Source organism: Meleagris gallopavo, chromosome 2, assembly GCF_905368555.1.
Source record: "Meleagris gallopavo chromosome 2, MGAL_WU_HG_1.1, whole genome shotgun sequence".
Lineage (NCBI taxonomy): Eukaryota > Metazoa > Chordata > Aves > Galliformes > Phasianidae > Meleagris > Meleagris gallopavo.
The window spans coordinates 38,608,497-38,625,921 of NC_139405.1; the positions used below are offsets into that span (position 1 = coordinate 38,608,497).

The 17,425-nt window shown below is 40.6% G+C and overlaps 1 protein-coding gene across 1 annotated transcript in view; it reads right to left on the bottom strand.

Annotated features, from left to right (window-relative positions):
* Positions 1 to 321: 321 nt before the first annotated feature.
* DISC1 (DISC1 scaffold protein) overlaps positions 322 to 17,425 on the bottom strand; it is a 320,664-nt gene continuing 303,560 nt past the window's right edge. Inside the window, exon 14 of the mRNA XM_085219744.1 lies at positions 322 to 434. Coding sequence (XP_085075870.1) covers positions 337 to 434 — 98 coding nt within the window. The 3' untranslated portion in view covers positions 322 to 336. The remainder of the gene's footprint in view (positions 435 to 17,425) is intronic.

Here is a 17,425-nt window from a genome sequence, read left to right on the forward strand (position 1 = left end):
TCATTAGCAAATTATAAAAAAAACATTTTCATTTAATGGATCCTGGATCTGGAGATAGTATGTAGGTGCTGAGACAGCCTTCCAGCCTCCAGAATGTCCCAAACCATTGGAAATATTAGTGAAATAATGCTCACAGCACATCTGCATTACTAATTCTTTCCTGGAAAAAAAAAATAGGCACAGAAAGAGGAATCTTGAGCAAGAACATGTATAGAAAAACTGGGCATCAGTATTCACTTACGAAGACTCTGCTGCATATCCTTAACTCTGAGATCATCCTTCCATGATTCAGGATCAGTTTCATCACAGATATGCAGGGGATGAGAGAGAAATAGCTCAATACCAAGATTCCAGCTGTGACCACAGTCTGAGCTGGCCACAGTTCCTTGTGCCAGAGGTCATGAGTTTGACAGGCTCCTGCTGTACAAATCCCACTGCAATACAGAAGCAAAACCAGATGATTTCTATCAGCTTCTTATAATTATAAACAAAAGACAATGAGAAACATCAGGGAGTCACATTTCACTGGAGGATAGAGACAGTGGGGGGCATAATTAGCATTGGAATCACATCTGCATCAAATTGAAAATTAGTAAAAATAAAGGAAACTCTTCACTTTGCAACTTCGCAGATGAAAAGCAGCAATTCTTCCATGCATAGCATATTTTTTGTTAAAATTGCTTCCTTACTACTTACAGAATTTAAATAAAAGATCCATAAAAATAGAAAATCCATTTATCCACCCATCTGAGGTCATGTTCCGCACATGTGCTATACATGCTTTTAAGATGGAAGGATGGATAGGTACCTAATTGTTGCTGGATGATTTCTTCCAGCAGCAGTCAGATCAGCTTTTTTGCTCCTTCTTATTAGATTATGGTCACTTTAATAAAGCTGACTCAGGCACAAGTCACACCTCAGAGAGACAAGACAGAATACCAGAATTTGCAAACCTACTGTTTGTCTTCTGCCCTTTGCCACACAGACATTGAACAGTGCTTGTATATCTGCATCGATTCAGTTTAGTGTGGAGATGCCCCCCTGCATGGAGGATCACCCTGGGATACAGAGGACTGGGAGTCTCTTCTGCCTCTTCCACCGTCTTGGCAATCTTGGCACTTGGAGAAAATCTCTCCTCAGTCCTTGGAGCCCAATTTCTTTTAACTGTAAAATGAGGTAAATGATGCCAAATTCCCTTGTGAAAATTATGGATAAAAAGCATCACTGTCTTCCAAGGTGACAAGTGGTAGAAGGAAGCTCAGAAGGGAGTTCAGCCCACGGAGATCCTTAAGTCTCCTTCGACAGAAGTATCTTTGGAACTGGATGAGGTCCAAAGCAGAGTGCCTGCTTAGCAGTATCCATCTTAGACACAAGACTATCTGAACTGTCTGCCCCTGTCCCTGTGTGGCTTTCCCTGGGTAGCTGGCTGGAAAATATGTCGCAATAGGCAACCCAAAAGCCATCTGCTCAGCAAGGACACAAGGCTCAGGGATGTCCCTAGATACCTTCCATGTCCACTCTGGCTGCCTGTGTCAGAGAGTGCATTTCTTTCCTCGCTCCATCAGTGATGAGGAGCATAAAGCACTCCCCTAAGCCAAGGAAGTGAGCTAAGCAGCTCTGGGTTCTGATACATAATTTAAAGCTTTTACCTAAGCACTCTTTGCTAGCACAGATCAAACGCTGGAAGCTGAGTTGACAGGTTAATCCCATTGTCAGGAGATTTCAGTATTTCCAAAGCAGGTTTTGTCTGGATTTGGAGTGAAACCCTGAGGCTGCTGCTCCTCCGGGAAGAGAGCAGAGTACCCATCTGGAGAGCTAGGGCAGCCCTGGGCTGAGAAGCTGGTGGGAAACATGACAAGGTTTGGTCAGTCCTGCACCCTGCCAAAGCTGCTTCTAAAACTCACCTTTTATGGAACATTTTGACCTTGTCAGTTGGCAGTTCCAACAATCAAAAAGCTTAGTCACTTTTTTTTATTTCTTAGGCAGCTCTATTCTGACAATATGCAATATGCATTTGTCCAAAAAGACATCTATAAAACCACTAAACTTGCAATTTTTCCTCAAAAGCCTCACAGCCTCATTGAATATTTGGGCTCTTTCATTCTGCTGTTGTTTTGACAATGTAGAGAAAGGCCCAGATGAGAACAGCTGTTCTGAAACTGTTCTTCACACAGATGGGAAGATCTGAATGCTGCAATGTAGTACTCGTCCTGCCCACATCCCTCTGATTCCACATCTGAACTATTCCCATATAAGCATGAGGCCAATCTCTAGTTAAGAGTTGAACGCCTCAAGAAACCCACAAGAAATAATTGTTTTTACTGAAATGACTTTCCCTAGATAGTGGAAAACACTTCACAATAGCTTGTAAATTTGTAATTCTTTACTATCCAAGTCCCAGCAATACAGCAAGGTAATAAATCTCACTAAAGAGATACCACACTAAAGACGTGTGGTATAATTGATAGGAATAGGTAGATATGAATCTTGAGCATCTGTACCTGTGATACATGCACAGTGAAGGGGACAAAACTAAACATATTGGCACCCTTAATATCTTTTGTCAAGCCTAATTATAAATACAAAATATAATCTCAGTTTTCCATTCTTCTTTTAGAACCTGTTAATTCCTATGGAGTTGATAATGATTTATGTGGCTGAAAATAAATATTAGGTCACAATTCTGCTTTCTCAGTTTAGTGTAAAACATGAGCAATATCTCTAGGTCATCATTACATCCCTCCAGAAAACACTGCATGTGTGACGCTGCAGAAATCTGTTTCTCTGACACCTGCAGAGGCATAGCTCAGCTTGAAGATCCTCTCACAAACTGTCACATGGTCAGCTGGAAAAATATCCTATTCTTTTCTGGACAGCAAAAGATGGAGTTGTTTTTGAAAACAACTGAAGCAGGTAACAAAGCTCTGCTTGCAATCAACAGTCAATTGTTGTTGGCAAATGCAGAAGCACTTAATAATACTAGCACAGACATAAATCGTTACAAAAAATAGGCCTTCCATTGCAGAAAATGCTCTAAAGCTCTCAAGTATTGAAAAATAATATGCATTTTAGCTTATTTTCTTGTTTCAGAGCATATTATTAATTATTTCTTACCAAAATATTATGTAAAAGAGCCATCATTTGTATCTGTAAATGAATGGCAAATCACAACTTCAGTAAGATGGAAAACCAATCTGCTGTCGCTGTGAGTTTTTCTCTGAATATTACTTCTCAATTTTACAAAAGGAAATCTTTCTCATGCTGTAAAAGCGTGTGTTGCAGCTAGTTAGGTCAATTTGCATATCGTGGCATGACAAAAACAAAACAATCTCATCTCCCTTGGTGGAAGGAATGACTGGAGGTTGAATTACTTAGTGACGCCAATCTCTGCTTTTGTTTCTGTCTTTAGGTCCTTTCCTTTTTATTGTTGTTTTCTGCCCAGACAGGAAAAACTGTCTCTTGCAGTAGTTACAATCTTCTGCTTGTCCTTCTGCATCATCCTCCCCTGAGCTGGAGGTTGAATCTAATACAGAGAGAAAGAAGGACAGTGATTTGTGATAACGTCTCAGAGTCTGAGGCACTGATTTGTGCTTTTTGCTTTCCCTGGGCAATTCAGACAACTTTGTTCAGTCATGCATAGTCCTACCAGCACTGACCAACTCATGTGTTAGAGCTTTAAAACACTCTACTTCACCACACAGTCTTCTTCTTGGGAAGAATTGAAAATGTATTCACAGATGTCTCATTATTCAAAAACATAAAGGTTAAGACCTTTAAGCTTTTGGCTTAATTATCTCTTATGATGTCACTTCTGTGGCAGATTCCTGGTTTTTCTTACTGTAGTTGCTTGTTTGTTTTCCTTACTTGAAGCTGTGTGCTGGGCAAAAACATTGTTAGTGTGCAGTTTAACAGCCAGGCCTCAAAATAATTAATCATGCTAAGATAAAATAATTACTTCATTTATTTGAAATGGAAGAAAAATAAGCTTGCATATAACATGCTGTTTTTGTAAGAGGAAAAGCCTTATAATCAATCTTGGCACATAAATTGCCTTGGATATACTGTTTAGGTGAATACGTTATCAGAGTTATAGTCTTTCAGGAATGCACAACTCAGGTTTCTATACAGGTATTCTTTGATTTCCCAGTTTACTATTTCTTTGTTTTAAAAATATCTACATTCAAAGAGTCCACATTGCAACATCAAGCTGTAGAATCATTAAGGTTGGAAAAGACCCCTAAGATCATCTAGACCAACTATCAGCCCATCCCCACCATGCCCACTACCAACATTCCTTCGGTGCTATATCCACAGCATTCTTGAACACAGAGATGGAAACACTTCCAGGTTGTAGGAAACGGGATTTGTACAGAAATGCTAAGTCATGGCCTGAACCAGTGATTGAGCACCTGATGGGAAGGCAGGGCCAACCCAGGGGAGCTCAGGTGCATGCAGCACACCTGAGTGACCAGAAGGGGTGGAGCTGGGATCCATCCTTTCCCAGACCTCATTTAAGAGTTGGCAGTGGAGACAAGGTTATCTTGTTGGAGATCCCTGTGTACCTGAGGCTTTTGGGAGGTAAGCTGCTTTGCTTGCCTTTTTTTTTTTTTTTTTTTTTTTTTTTTTTTTTTTTTTTTTTAAATCCAGGGAACACATCTGTTGTGTTTGGAATTATCTTCACTTGCTGAAGCTTGGGACTCTGCTACCCTGCTGTTATTGCTGTGTTTTCCATCATATTATAGCATTACAAGGTTGGTTTTCAAGTAGTGCCTCTATGTCTGGTATTTGTATTGATTTTTATCACAGATTTTTAGTGGGGGAAGGTATAGAAATGGTTAAGAAATGCATAATTGGTTATTCTGAAGGTGTTTCAGTTTCTGGAGGGGAGAAATACTGTCAGAACTCTGATCTTGCTATAGAAACCATAAAGGACTTCAGGTAGGGAAGGAAGGGAAGCTGCTGGACATTAACAAGCAGAGCACTCAGTTCTTGCTGTTGGACTCCAACAGTCGTGAAATGCTCAGGCCTGCTGCCTGCAGCATTGCCAGCTGGCTTCTGGACAGGTGATTAATGGAGGGGATGTTTCTGTGAGCAAGTGAGTAGCATTATTTACTGATTTATGACTTCTTTGGAAGAAAGAAAGAAAGAAGTGGAAAGAACAGAAGTTAAGGCTCAATGAGAGAGAGTGTTGTATCTGCGTTGTATGAGGCTCCAGCATTTCTGAGGACAAAATGGATTATTTGTGTGTAGTATGGTGGAGGTCTTAGGAAAACACAGGAAACAAAAGGCATCCCAGTATGAAGCTACTACTCATCTCAGAATCACAGGCAAGGTTTCTCACCTGGTGTATGTCATAACACTGTATCTAATTAGATGTGTCAAAAAAGTAAAACTTGCAAAAATCACTTCACAACTGTTCTATTCTCTGATAAGAAATTCTACCTTCTAAAGATGCACATACAAACACATAAATGGCCCTGCCTGGGAATTTTGAAGTATGTTGTAACTTCTCATTTGTATTACTCCTCTGTGGGGGCAGCTGAACAGAGGGCAGAAAGGGCAAGCTCTAGGATTGAACAGTCAGGAAAATTGGAACAGGTAACCCTTAAGCCAGGTAGCCCAATAGAAACCATTGCAGTGTGTCCCCCTCAGGAATAGCAGGGAAGCACATCCTTGGCCCAGAATCTAGATCTTCAGGAGTGTTAATACAGGCTGATTTTCATGCAGTAACAGTTTGCTCTTGCCAGTGTATATGTAACAGCTCACCCTGTGGTTCTGTTCTATTAGCAGTGATGAATTCCAGTCAAGGGAGGCAAGCCAAGCTGCATATCTCTTCAACTTTAAAACAAGACAGAACATTAACAAGGGAGATCACTGCCTTATCTATGCAGAGTAGTACCTGATACATTCTTTGTTTTCATGCTCGCTGCATGTAGTGATTTGTTAGTTTCTCTAGAAATCAACTCCAGTGTTGCCCGCTGGTTGTAATAGATCCTGCATTTTTCTGGGAATTACTCTGAGTTGGCCATATCTGTTTTGGGAAGCATTCAGAGAAGGAGAGTGTAAAGGGAAAGAAACCCAACAGGAATGGCCATTGATTTTTGTAGCACGTGCTGGTTTATCTGAGCAAGGCTGCACCCTCCACACTGCTGCAGTAGAGGACTCTTGCCTTCTGCTTTGAATACTTCATGGGATTGCATTGGAGTTCTGCTTCTGTTCCTATTCCAGGGAATGATAGAATAAATTTTCTTGTTAGAGGGTGAGCTGCAATGGGGTGTGTGTGTAAAGCTGATGAGGAGCAAAGACACTTTGAAACTGCATTAGACTTCTTAAAAAACCAAACCTTTACGTAGTCAACATAAAAGCCAGCAGGAGAGGTTTAAACCCACCACAAAACTTGGGAAGCTTCGTGTTAAGGCACAGTGCTGTGTTTAACTCTCACCAGCCTGCCTTGAATAGCATTAGATAGTGCATGGAGAGCCACAGCAGCCTGTGGGAATGAAACAGTGCTGGTGACGTGATTCTCAAGGTCTCCTTAGCTGCGGGGTGTGTGCTTTCTCACGTGCTTCCTCTCACAGGGGAGAGCTCCCTGCAAACACCTGCAAGGTCCTCTCATTTCTCCTCATCCTAGCCTGCCTTCTCATAGAGCAGCTGGTATTAAGCTGCTTCCATAGTAGAATGGAATGAATCTTCACTTTTTTTTTTTTTTTTTACTTAGGCATGTGCTATTTGCTAAGCCACTCCTTTGCAGCTGTAGGAAGATTACATTCACCCAGAGCAGAAAAACTCACACCAAGGTGGCAGGTTGTGCTCATGAGAAGCAGAAGCAGGATGTAATGCCAGACTTGCTTGAGATGGTTGAACCAGTAAAAGAAACATTGACAAGGCTGTTGTTCAGATCTGAACTGTAGCTATCAGGGGCACCATTTGGCTACCTTTTATATTTTTACCAGTTTTGTAGTCTCTTGGGAGCTAAAACATTTAAAACAAACCTAAATGTGATTTCCAGGGAAGCCAGGGACAATGTGTTTTCTGACCACAACTAGTAGAAGGGCTCCTAATGGTGTTCAGGTATTTGATATGGGTAGCAGCAAATGAATTTTCTACTACAAATGGGTCTTTTACAGTAATGCTCATGTTTATATAGCTTTCATTGCTGCTGCCTCTATGTAGTCACTTGTCTGGTTAGTGAAGTTTCTTCTAATATTGTCTGTGTCCTCCCTATATTGAGCTTTGCTCAAAATTCATGGGATTTAGCCCAGTTCCAATGAGCTTTTCGTTCTTTCCTGGAGAACAGGAAACATGAGAAGGAGAGAGAATTAATTTCATCTGATGTTAGCTATGTAAAAGTCAGACCTGAATCAGTAGTTCAGGCCCTGCAACTGTCAGTATAATGCCACCTCTGAAAATGGGTTTAGATCAGCACAACAGATGCTTAAGGCTCATAGACAAGTCTCTGGATTTACTCATTTGCCTCTGTGCCTCATTGAAGGAGGCTGGCTGCCCTGACTGTGTTTAACTCCTCACTTTTAGTTCACAGAGTTCTGTCTTTGGGTCCCTGAACCCCACTGCCAGAGCTCATAGTAAGGCCAGAGAGAGTTGTTAGTTAAGTAGACTGATGTTGCCTCTTCCGTGGATGGGTAGACAAGAAGTTACGTATCAGAGTTTCTAGCAATGTTTAATTCATGTGTGTAGCTCCAGTTGGATCCCAGATCTTGGGTTGAATACATCCCTACAGTTGGGTGAGATCAGGGCTCTACTGTTATTTCTACAAACTGCAGTTTTCTGTTTGGCTCCTGTTGTTTGCTGTTCAGCAAAAAATTGTAATGTGCACTGGAGAAGTGCTTGCTGCTAGTATCTGAGTTCTGTGAAGATGCTTGACTTTCACTGTAGTACTGAGTACTGATATGCTCCTGTATCCATGACGCAGCAGTAGGATAGGAGAGTGAGTCTGATGCAAGTTCATTGGTTGGTGGGAAGACTGGACTCAGGCTCTCAGCAGAGCTACTGCTGGACAGCCCATTTTGCTCCCCCAGCAGTTACAAACCGCTCTAAAAATCCCACATTTTAATCCCAGTAAGGTGTTACTGCCTTGGATTCAGAATTGCCTTGTGCTTTGCTTATTTTCTTGCTGCCTTCAACAGTACTCACGCTGACTGATTCTTCTCCCAACTGCTTTGTTCTACACTCTGCAGAAGTTAGCAGTGCAACAAATTGGATGTCCTCCTTCTCATGGCACACAGGCAGGATTATTCCTCCCTGCAATACATGTGTTTGGCCCTACGAAGCCCAAAGAAGCAAGCAGTGTTGCTTTTGCTAAATTGGCATAAATCAGCAGTGTTTCATTACCCAACGTAAAGTTTTCTCTCCTGTATGTCAGCAAAGGATACATCCCTAGGAACTTCAGTCCATTGCATAGCAAGGTTAATTTTCTTGCTGCTCTTGTTCTGAAGCCACAGTGAATTTGAAGCTTTCTGAAATCCGGCTCAGTAATCCTCATTTCTTTGAGTCAGATTTATTGACAATCAAATTAATCTAAAGTGAACAAGAGAGCCTGAAGAGAAGTTTTCTATTTCCGACTTTTTTTTGTGCATCCTTCTCAGTGTCCTTCCTAAATCCCTCTGTCCCTCCCTTCCCTGAAATCCTTCATGCTGACACCTCTGGGGGGGGAAGGAAATCAGAGAGTGTTCTCTTGTGTTGGTATTTTTCCCCAGCCTTTTTAGCTAGCACTGTATAGATATAGATCATCATAATTCTGGGAAGATACTGTCAGCATCACTGGCCAGCTTCACAGGTTGCTCTTCCTGCCTCCCAAGCAACACTAAGAATAGCTAGAGACAGTGATGTATGAGCCTAAGTAGAAAGCTGCCATTACAATGGTCCCTCTCTTTCCATTAGGAATCAAAAAAGAATGAACTGCAGAACTTCCACTGGAAATTTGGGATGGAAATTGTGGGATAGAAAAAGCTGAGCTGTTTATTCTGTACCTTCTGTCCTCTGGTGCTGAGCAGCACTGCAAGCAGTCGCTGTCTGAAGGGGGTTATCAGTGCACTGTTCATTCATTCTGAGCGGGGAGTTTATTTATAATTGTTAATCTGTATGGTTGTGTGGCTTGAAAATCAACAAAAAAAGTATTTGTTAGAGTAATGTCCTTGTGAAGAAAAGCAGCACATTAAAGCTTCTGTTTACTGAGAAGGGCTCAAAAACAGATATTCCATATTTTTGTCCTGCACTTCTTACAGAGACAGATGCAACACTGCTGCCTGGCCAGAAATCACACTCATGCTCTTAAAGGCCTGCTGTCAACTGGTTTCTTCTCTGGAGCTATGGAGGCTACTTGAAAACTGTGCAAATGGTTACTCTTTGAGCCCTTTCTTTGACTTTTATGCCTATTAGTAAGAATACTGCTAATTAACTGAGACTTCCATGACAGCATTTGGATGACTATTTTTGCACAGTCTTTCTCTCACCTTTTGGTTTCCCTTTTGGCTCTGCTCCTATGGCTGCTTTGTTCCCTCTCCACTTGCATGGGGTATAGCAGAGCAATGGGCAGGGACCAGGACCAGTATCCTGGAGTTCTCATGGTCTTGATGTCCACTGCTGATAGACAGAGCCTACCACAGTGAATCTGTGGTGCTCCCTTGCCTTGAATCACTACAGGAAAGATAATGGCAGTAAGAGCAGGTCCTGGATGAAGGCTGCGTGGACTCTATTTCCTGTGCTGCCATGCTGTTTTTCTACATCATGTGTCTTCCATAATTTTTGTCAGAAACTGGGAATGACGAAAGATTTGACTGCAGAGTTGTACTGATCTCAGTGAGTGATACCTGCTGTGCTTCAGAATGGTACTGATATGCATTTGGGGGCCATAAGAAGAGAACCTGGGAGTGGTAGGGTTAGTATTAAGACAGTGACCACTCTGCAGTGGAGATTAACTATCCCGTTAGTGACTGAGATGTGTGTTAGTTTCATTTTACCCACAAGGATCCTAGCTCGTGCACTTAGAACCTCCTTTGTGATGTGAATCAAAACAAAGCAAATAAAACAGATATGACTGATAGCTACAAGCCTTGTGTTGTCAGATATGGGCTTAGAGTCCCACTGAGCAGCTGTGTGAGGAGGATGTTTACCTGACGCTAACTAGCTTCTGTTCTGTAATACTGCTTGTGACCCATGTCAAACCACCCCCTGGCACTTGGAAGCCTGAGAGTACAGACCAAGAAGGCAGAGAGCCTCCCGAGGTAACCATCACACTGCCATTCAGGAGCTCACCACAAGTCGTGGTAGGGGAGAAGGCTGCGGGTCATCACATCCTGCAGAATGGAAGGTTCATCACCACCAAGTCCCAGAGGCATCCATAAACTGCTGTTTTGCTGGAACAGAACTTAGTTTTCCCCAGTAAGTCTCTCAGCTGTAGCAGCAATTCTTTAGTCATGTCATGTTTCACTAACTTTGCATGTCTTTTATGCTGAGTTGTCATCAAAGGCATACATATGCTTTGAGTCAAAGTTATTCAAGATGTGGAACCTATGGATTTTTATCAATAGGAAGGGATATATTTACCTACAGAACATTTTAAAAAATAAAAATCCATGCCTTAAAATACTTCTACAAAAACATGGAAATGGTCCAGTGTGTGTTTGTTTTTTTTTTTTTAATCAAATACTTGGATTAAACAACTGCAGCTTTAAAAATGCTGAGTTTCAATCTCTACAGAATTGGCTCTTGCTGTCTATGAAATCTACAAGAAAAACCAAACCCAATCCTTCTTGGGTCATCCAGCACCAGCTATTTACTATTGCTATCAGTGTGTTGAGTCCTGTTGTTCAGAGGAAGGTTTCACTCGGCAGCGTGAGACTGTGGCTTAAAGGAGGAGTTCCTTGAGAAGAAAATATAGCTGATTCAGCTAGTGCCTTCCCATAGCAGTAGCAGTGGGGTCTGGAGGGTGCTCTCCACAAGGGGCAGTGCTGGTGGGTGGCACAGCTGTGGCTTTAAAGGGGGGAGCAACAATGCAATGTAGTGCAGTACAGCCATTGATGTGGGCCTTGGCACTACATCTGAGCAGAATGCTGCATGGCAGTTGTTATACCTCAGGTATTTTGTGCTTGAAACAGCCAAAATTTCAGCTGGTGTGGAACTAAAAATATCTGCCTACCCCAGAGCAGTGATAATATAGCACCCAGAGGAAAGCATAACCCGCAGTCTAAAAGCATGCAGCAGATGAACTTTGCAGCCTGAGAACATCCTTCATTCCTCTAACTTATCGAATATCCACACTATAAATCAGATGGGAGAATATAGACCTAAGAAATGAAGCCAAGTGAATAAATGTGAAATGAAGGATTAGCTTCATTTGATGCCATATAGCAGCAGAACTGTGTGTGGAAAATGTACATTTCAGGTAATCTCTTTTTTTTTTTTTTTTTTCTCCTTCCCTATCCTATTTCTACCTCAGAATATTTCATGTGCCCTGTCCAAGCTTATGTTGTTTTTGTTTTTCTTTTTTTTAAAGAGATAAGCATGTCATCATCTAGTATGCAGCAGATAGTATGGAAGGGAGAACAATCAATATGTTCAACACTGCCTCAGTAAAATGGATCCATTTTATTCCAGATGATAACAACATGTTTAATATCCTTATAGCGAGGCAGTTCGTATATGGCCATTGGGAGCTTAGTTAATGTGAAACAGAAGCTTAGATGTTGGAAACAAGCAAGATGTGAAGATGTAGTTATTGTAGCAGATGAACGAACATCATCATCTTTCATGTTCTGCACAAGAATATGGAGGAGAAATTAAATCATAGGCAGCGTGTAGTAGTTTAACCACAAACCACAAATTGTCCAGCATACCTTTTAAGAAAGTCTGTGCTCAGGGAGATTCCTAAGCCACCATCCATTGGAATATTTGGATTTCTGCTTCAAGAAAACCAGAATAACAATATGAACTTGACAGACAAACCTCTTAGTGTTTGCTCTCAGTCGTACCATGATCTGCAGCATAATGTGAATTTCATTTTAGTCTGTTTTGCTATCAGTCAACAAAGATGATTCTAAAAGGATCGTCTCTTAAAAGGATATCTCCTAAAAGGACTTTTGATCATTTTATAAGAATGGCGCTCAGTAATTAGTTGTATTCTCTAAAAGGTATTTGTCATTGGTAGCAGCAAGTGAGTTGATATTAAAGAGTAATTCAGTATAAGTCTTCTCTTACATTTGTGCCAGATGCAGGAATATATATGTCCTGTTGTCAGAACCAGCAATGCATCTTCCAGCAAGTCTACACCCATTTGGAGTTACCATTTGTTATCACTGTAGGATCTGGAGTACCCAGTTACAACTAAATCCCCAAGATATGCAAGAAAACACCATTGCAGTGAGAGTGGAGAAGGGAGATGTCATGGTTCAAGGTCTACCTGTTGCAGAACTGGTGCTATAGCGCAGTACCTGTAACCCAATGAGGATCCACAGCCCACTGGGATGTGACAGAGCCTTAGCATTTTCTGAGTGTAACTATAATTCAAACTGAGAGGATTTCTGAAAAAGTGTTTACCACCCAATTTATCAAGGTCTGTTTTGATTTCATTGACAAAGTAGCTGAGTTTTCTATTTGTTTTTTATTTTTTGTGGGGTGTTTTTATTTCCAACACAAATGCAAAATACACAAGTTGCAGGTGTCAGGAGATCTGAACATTATGTACAACAGGATGGAAAGGAAATTACACAATTCCTCAGTTCCTATGCATTTGATAATAAAAAAAAAAACCAGCACAAGGTAGGGCAGATAATGATGATTTACTGCAGCCTCATCTGCATGAGTGGATGAATATAAATATTTATAATTTTATTTGGTCTTTATGATTTATTCATTATATACATAAAGAGATAATGACCAACACATCTGTATGCTATGAATCTAGATTTCACTGATGGTTTTCTGCTGACAAAAAAAATGTCTGAGCATGAATCTTATGCTTTTTTCCAAATAAAAAAGGATTTTATTTGGGATGTCAGATTTTTTTTAGTTAGGTTTTCATTTAAAATAGAGATGCAGACATGAGAACAAGAATACTATCACACAGACAGACTTCGAGCAAAGAAAACAGTCTATTTTTTCTACATGAATTCTACATTTGCTTAGTTTTTTCCTATTATTGAGAAAGTTGGATGAAACAGAAATTCACTGCTCACAAGTGACTGAAGCCGGTTTTAAAGGCACTTCTTTGTGACCATGGCTCAGCATAGCCTGTATAAATTCAGCACTCCAATTGTTCTGAACTTTCTCACAGAAACTTGAGGTGCTATTTACCTGTAGGACAATGTAATTTTCACATTGAATTTCAGTTTTAATTGGTTTAAATCCTTTTGTAGGGCAGAAAACAAAGATTATGCATATTCCAACTATCAAGCCCATTGGGATTTGGGGGAAGAAAAGCCACATCCTCCCCATCCACCCCCAATTACTTTCTAAAATGTGAAATAGTAAAAAAAAAAAAAATTGCCTTAATTTGTTTTCAGCAGAAATTTATGATATCAAAGCCAGTAGGAGGAGTTCTTCTGGAGAAACACACACCAGCCATTCTAGTTTAACCCAGGAGCATGTTTTGGTTTTTTTTCTATCTCTTGATGGTTTTAAACTTTTCCAGAGATTTCAGCTCAACTTTGAACTCTAGAAAACATAATATCATAATATCATCCAGAATATATGTGCAGAAAGTGTAGCTCCTAAACTTAAAATTTATCACCTTATACTGTTCTGTACAGAATGTAGAAGAGCAAAAGCTCCTATGGTTTCAATGAACCTCTTTGCTCTATACTCTTTTTCTGTAATTAATATGCAAATATTTTCCCTATTAAATTTTATAGTTTAGCCACAGATCCTACATCAAAAATTTATAAGCGTGTCTTGTATTCCAAATATTTATTTGGAAGCATGAATACAGTGCCTGGAAACTTGTGGTTTTCATATCTGAAGGAGTCTTTGCCCCATTCTTTGTGAACACTTTTCACTTTATGTCTACAAAAGAAGCTCTTGGTTTAATAAGCATGGTCCCACTGGTCACGTCACAGCTTGCCGTGAAATGAAATCAGCTCATAGGGTTCACATTAAGACGGCTATCCCAGCAGGTCTGCATCAGCCCCTGTGGTTTTGTTGTGGCCCTGGAAACTTAGGAAATAAGATATGAAAGGGTGCATGGCTTAGGAGAAACATTGGAATCTTGAAATATGTATCATATCAAGTCAAAAAATTCTTCATCGAATTTGCCTAGGGCTAGAAATGTCCCAGATCATTAGAGCGAATGTACTAATTATCTCTCTTGGCTATTGTATAAATTCAACAGCAGGTCAGATTCGGCGTGTCCTTCAGCACCAAAGGTGACCATTTGGCTCAGAAAAGCCTTGGCTTGCACAGCCATAGTGGCACAGGACCCACAAAGAGCCCAGGATGCCCAAACTATCACTGCTGCCTCATTTGTTTTCTCTGAATGCCTTCCTTCAGCCCTGTTCCCAGGAGCTCCCACAGTGTTGGATGCACTTGTTATCTATATCGTTTCTTTTACATAAGGCTCTTTAATCATCAGCAGACAGTTTGTGATCTCAGAAGAACATATCAGCCTCAGGAAACATGCCCAGGCAGCTGAAGGAGAGCACGGGCCCTTGTAGGGTGTTTCTTTTCATTTTCTGGCTGTCCTCGTCAAGACAATCCCATAAGCAATCCTATAGACTCCAGGAGGTAAAGCAGAAAGCTCTGAGAGATTTTGTGCATCTCATCTGGTTTCTCTCCTTGCAGCCCTTCTCGGTTCCAGTGCTAAGGTAATTTTCATGCAAGAGGGCTTGGGTGAAGGAACAGCTGCTGCTCCCGCGTCCTCTCTGTTATCATCCTGCTACCAGTGATGCTCTGTAATCATTCCATTGTACCACTGTGTTTCCTATAAAGCTGAACAATGAATAATGGATGCAAAAACTAAGTGGCGTTTCAGGTTCATTAGTATGCATATTGTTAGAAATTCATTTCAGCCAGTGTTGTGAAGCCACTCTCCTCTCTTTTATATTTTGAGGTGTTGCTGCTTCAGGCTCTGCTAATGTTCATTTCGTATTCATTCATTTGTGCCTGTAGTTTTACCTGGATTGTGGGCTATTGTTCTTATTTGCAAAGCTTGGGTTTAATTTCCTGTAGGAAGCTTTTCTTTTGTCTCCAGGGCTCATTCTCCTATTATCATCTGCCTTGAGACTACTAAAGCACTGTCCTGCTGGTAAAATATAATTTGTTTTGTAAGGTTCTAACGAAAATTTTTACCACTTCTGTCCTCAAAAATATGAAGATCAAGATTTTCCCACTTTTCCATTCCAGCTGTCAGTACCGAGCACCTCACATCTCTTCATTCTTTTCCTGCTCCTAACACTGGGTAGTTCATGAGCTCCCCAGACACTATCCTGCAAAAAATTGTGCCCTTGCCCCCTCTATCAGAGGCTTTGCTGGCAATGCTGGGTTCCTGGAGAGAATTCTGACCAGCCATGCAGACAGCATGCTGTGTAGAAGTGTTTTCTTACAAAGTTAGCAGATACTGCTTTCCACTCTGTTTCAGGCCCCCAGTCCCTCTTACTACATCTTGCATTTGATTCCTTTATTTATATGGCATACATATTTTATTCTTTCTCATTAGGCTGTTCAATAACAACCCATTATCTTTCAACAAACTCCTAGTAGATACAACATTCATATTATTGTCCCTATTTTTATATCTCTTTCATGATGTACTTCCTCACACATTCAGACTCGTGCTTCCTAACAACAGCATATCATCAGGTCTTGCCTTCAGCTATTGTTAATGAGGAATTGACAGAATGCAGTAGGCTACTCCTAAGCATTTTTTTTCCACACCATCCTATCTGTATCTGGCTGATGGTCGTGTAAAGCTATCAGTTCAAGAAAGTACAAAACAAACTGGTAACACTGGAAAAGCAACAATAGTGAGCTGTAGCTGTGCTCTCCCAAAACACACTGAACAAAAGAAGAGTCACCTCCAGCAGCCACAGTGAAATGGAATTTGCAGTGATAATATTCAATGTATGCACAGTGCATATAAAGTAATACAATAGCAACCGATAGTAGTTTCTCTGCACATGAGAGTATTTTACTGAAACTGTTTCTCATCTTTGAAAGTGTATGTTAAGCCTTCTTAACATTACAAGCAGTACTGTTTGCTCAGGATAAAGTATTCAGACTAGGTTGCAAAAGATAGATGTTGAAATGCAAGTAAATGGGTAATGTCCTACATTTGGAACCAAGAACCAGTAGATGCATTTTGAAAATGCTGGAGTCAGTTTGTCATTGCCTCCATCGTCATTACCCTTGTTCTCCTGAAGAAAAGCCCAGCTCTTCAGTTCTTTGGTCAAACAAAGCCAAAGATGAAAACAGATCAAGTAGCACTAGAAAGGGTGACAAGACCAAGTGAGATAGGGCTTCACAAAGCTAGGCTTTCACTGGGAAGCTCACAATCTCGGTTTCCTCTAGGATGCCCTTTCTGCTGGTGGTGACAGCAGGTTGAATGCACTGGAGATAATACAGCTCCGTGATAAGAGAGCAGAACTGTACATCCCTGAGCAGAGTGTGAGAGCTCATAGATAACTGGGCACGAGCATATCCGAAAGATGCAAGAGTGTGACATCAAGACATACTACATGAGGAAATGGGGATCAATCATAAGCAGCTCATTTTCATTTTTATTATGGCGAGTTGCTGGCTAATGGTAAATTGAACAGATGCTTATCTCTGAAGTTTGAAAAATTTCTATCTTGTAAAAATATGAAAAGCATGCAGTTCCACTACAGAAATTTTAATGAGCACAGGAACAAGCATCCTCATAAGTATCATAGCCTCATATATCATGTGTGCATAGACATATATATAGATATATACAAATTTACTTAAGAAAACTCACACATCTACTCTGTAATTTTACTCCTATATAAATATTCACATATATATCTCTCTATAAACTTGTTAGTCCCCCTACATATATGCGCAGACAAGCACAAATATATACATACACACACAGATAACATAACATGTATGTACATGCATATAATAACATGCATATTTATCATAGTTGTGTTTTGTTTGGTTGGTCGCTTGTTTTTTAAACGGGTTTGCTGTTAGATTTAAAAAGTATCATCTCAGCCACTTTTCTGTTGACAATGGACATCTGCAAGGACACTTGTTGTTAGCTTGCTTCCTTAAACTTTTCTAAACAGAGTTTTATCATGTATCTCAATTGGAACTTGAATGTGTGCAGTGGGAGACAACTAGCACAGATATAAACTATGTAGCCTCTACTTAAAACCAGGGCTAGGCTAGTCTATTTGTGTCAAACCACACCACTATTCTGGCATCCCAGCCTCAGCAGAAGCAAAATTCAGTAACT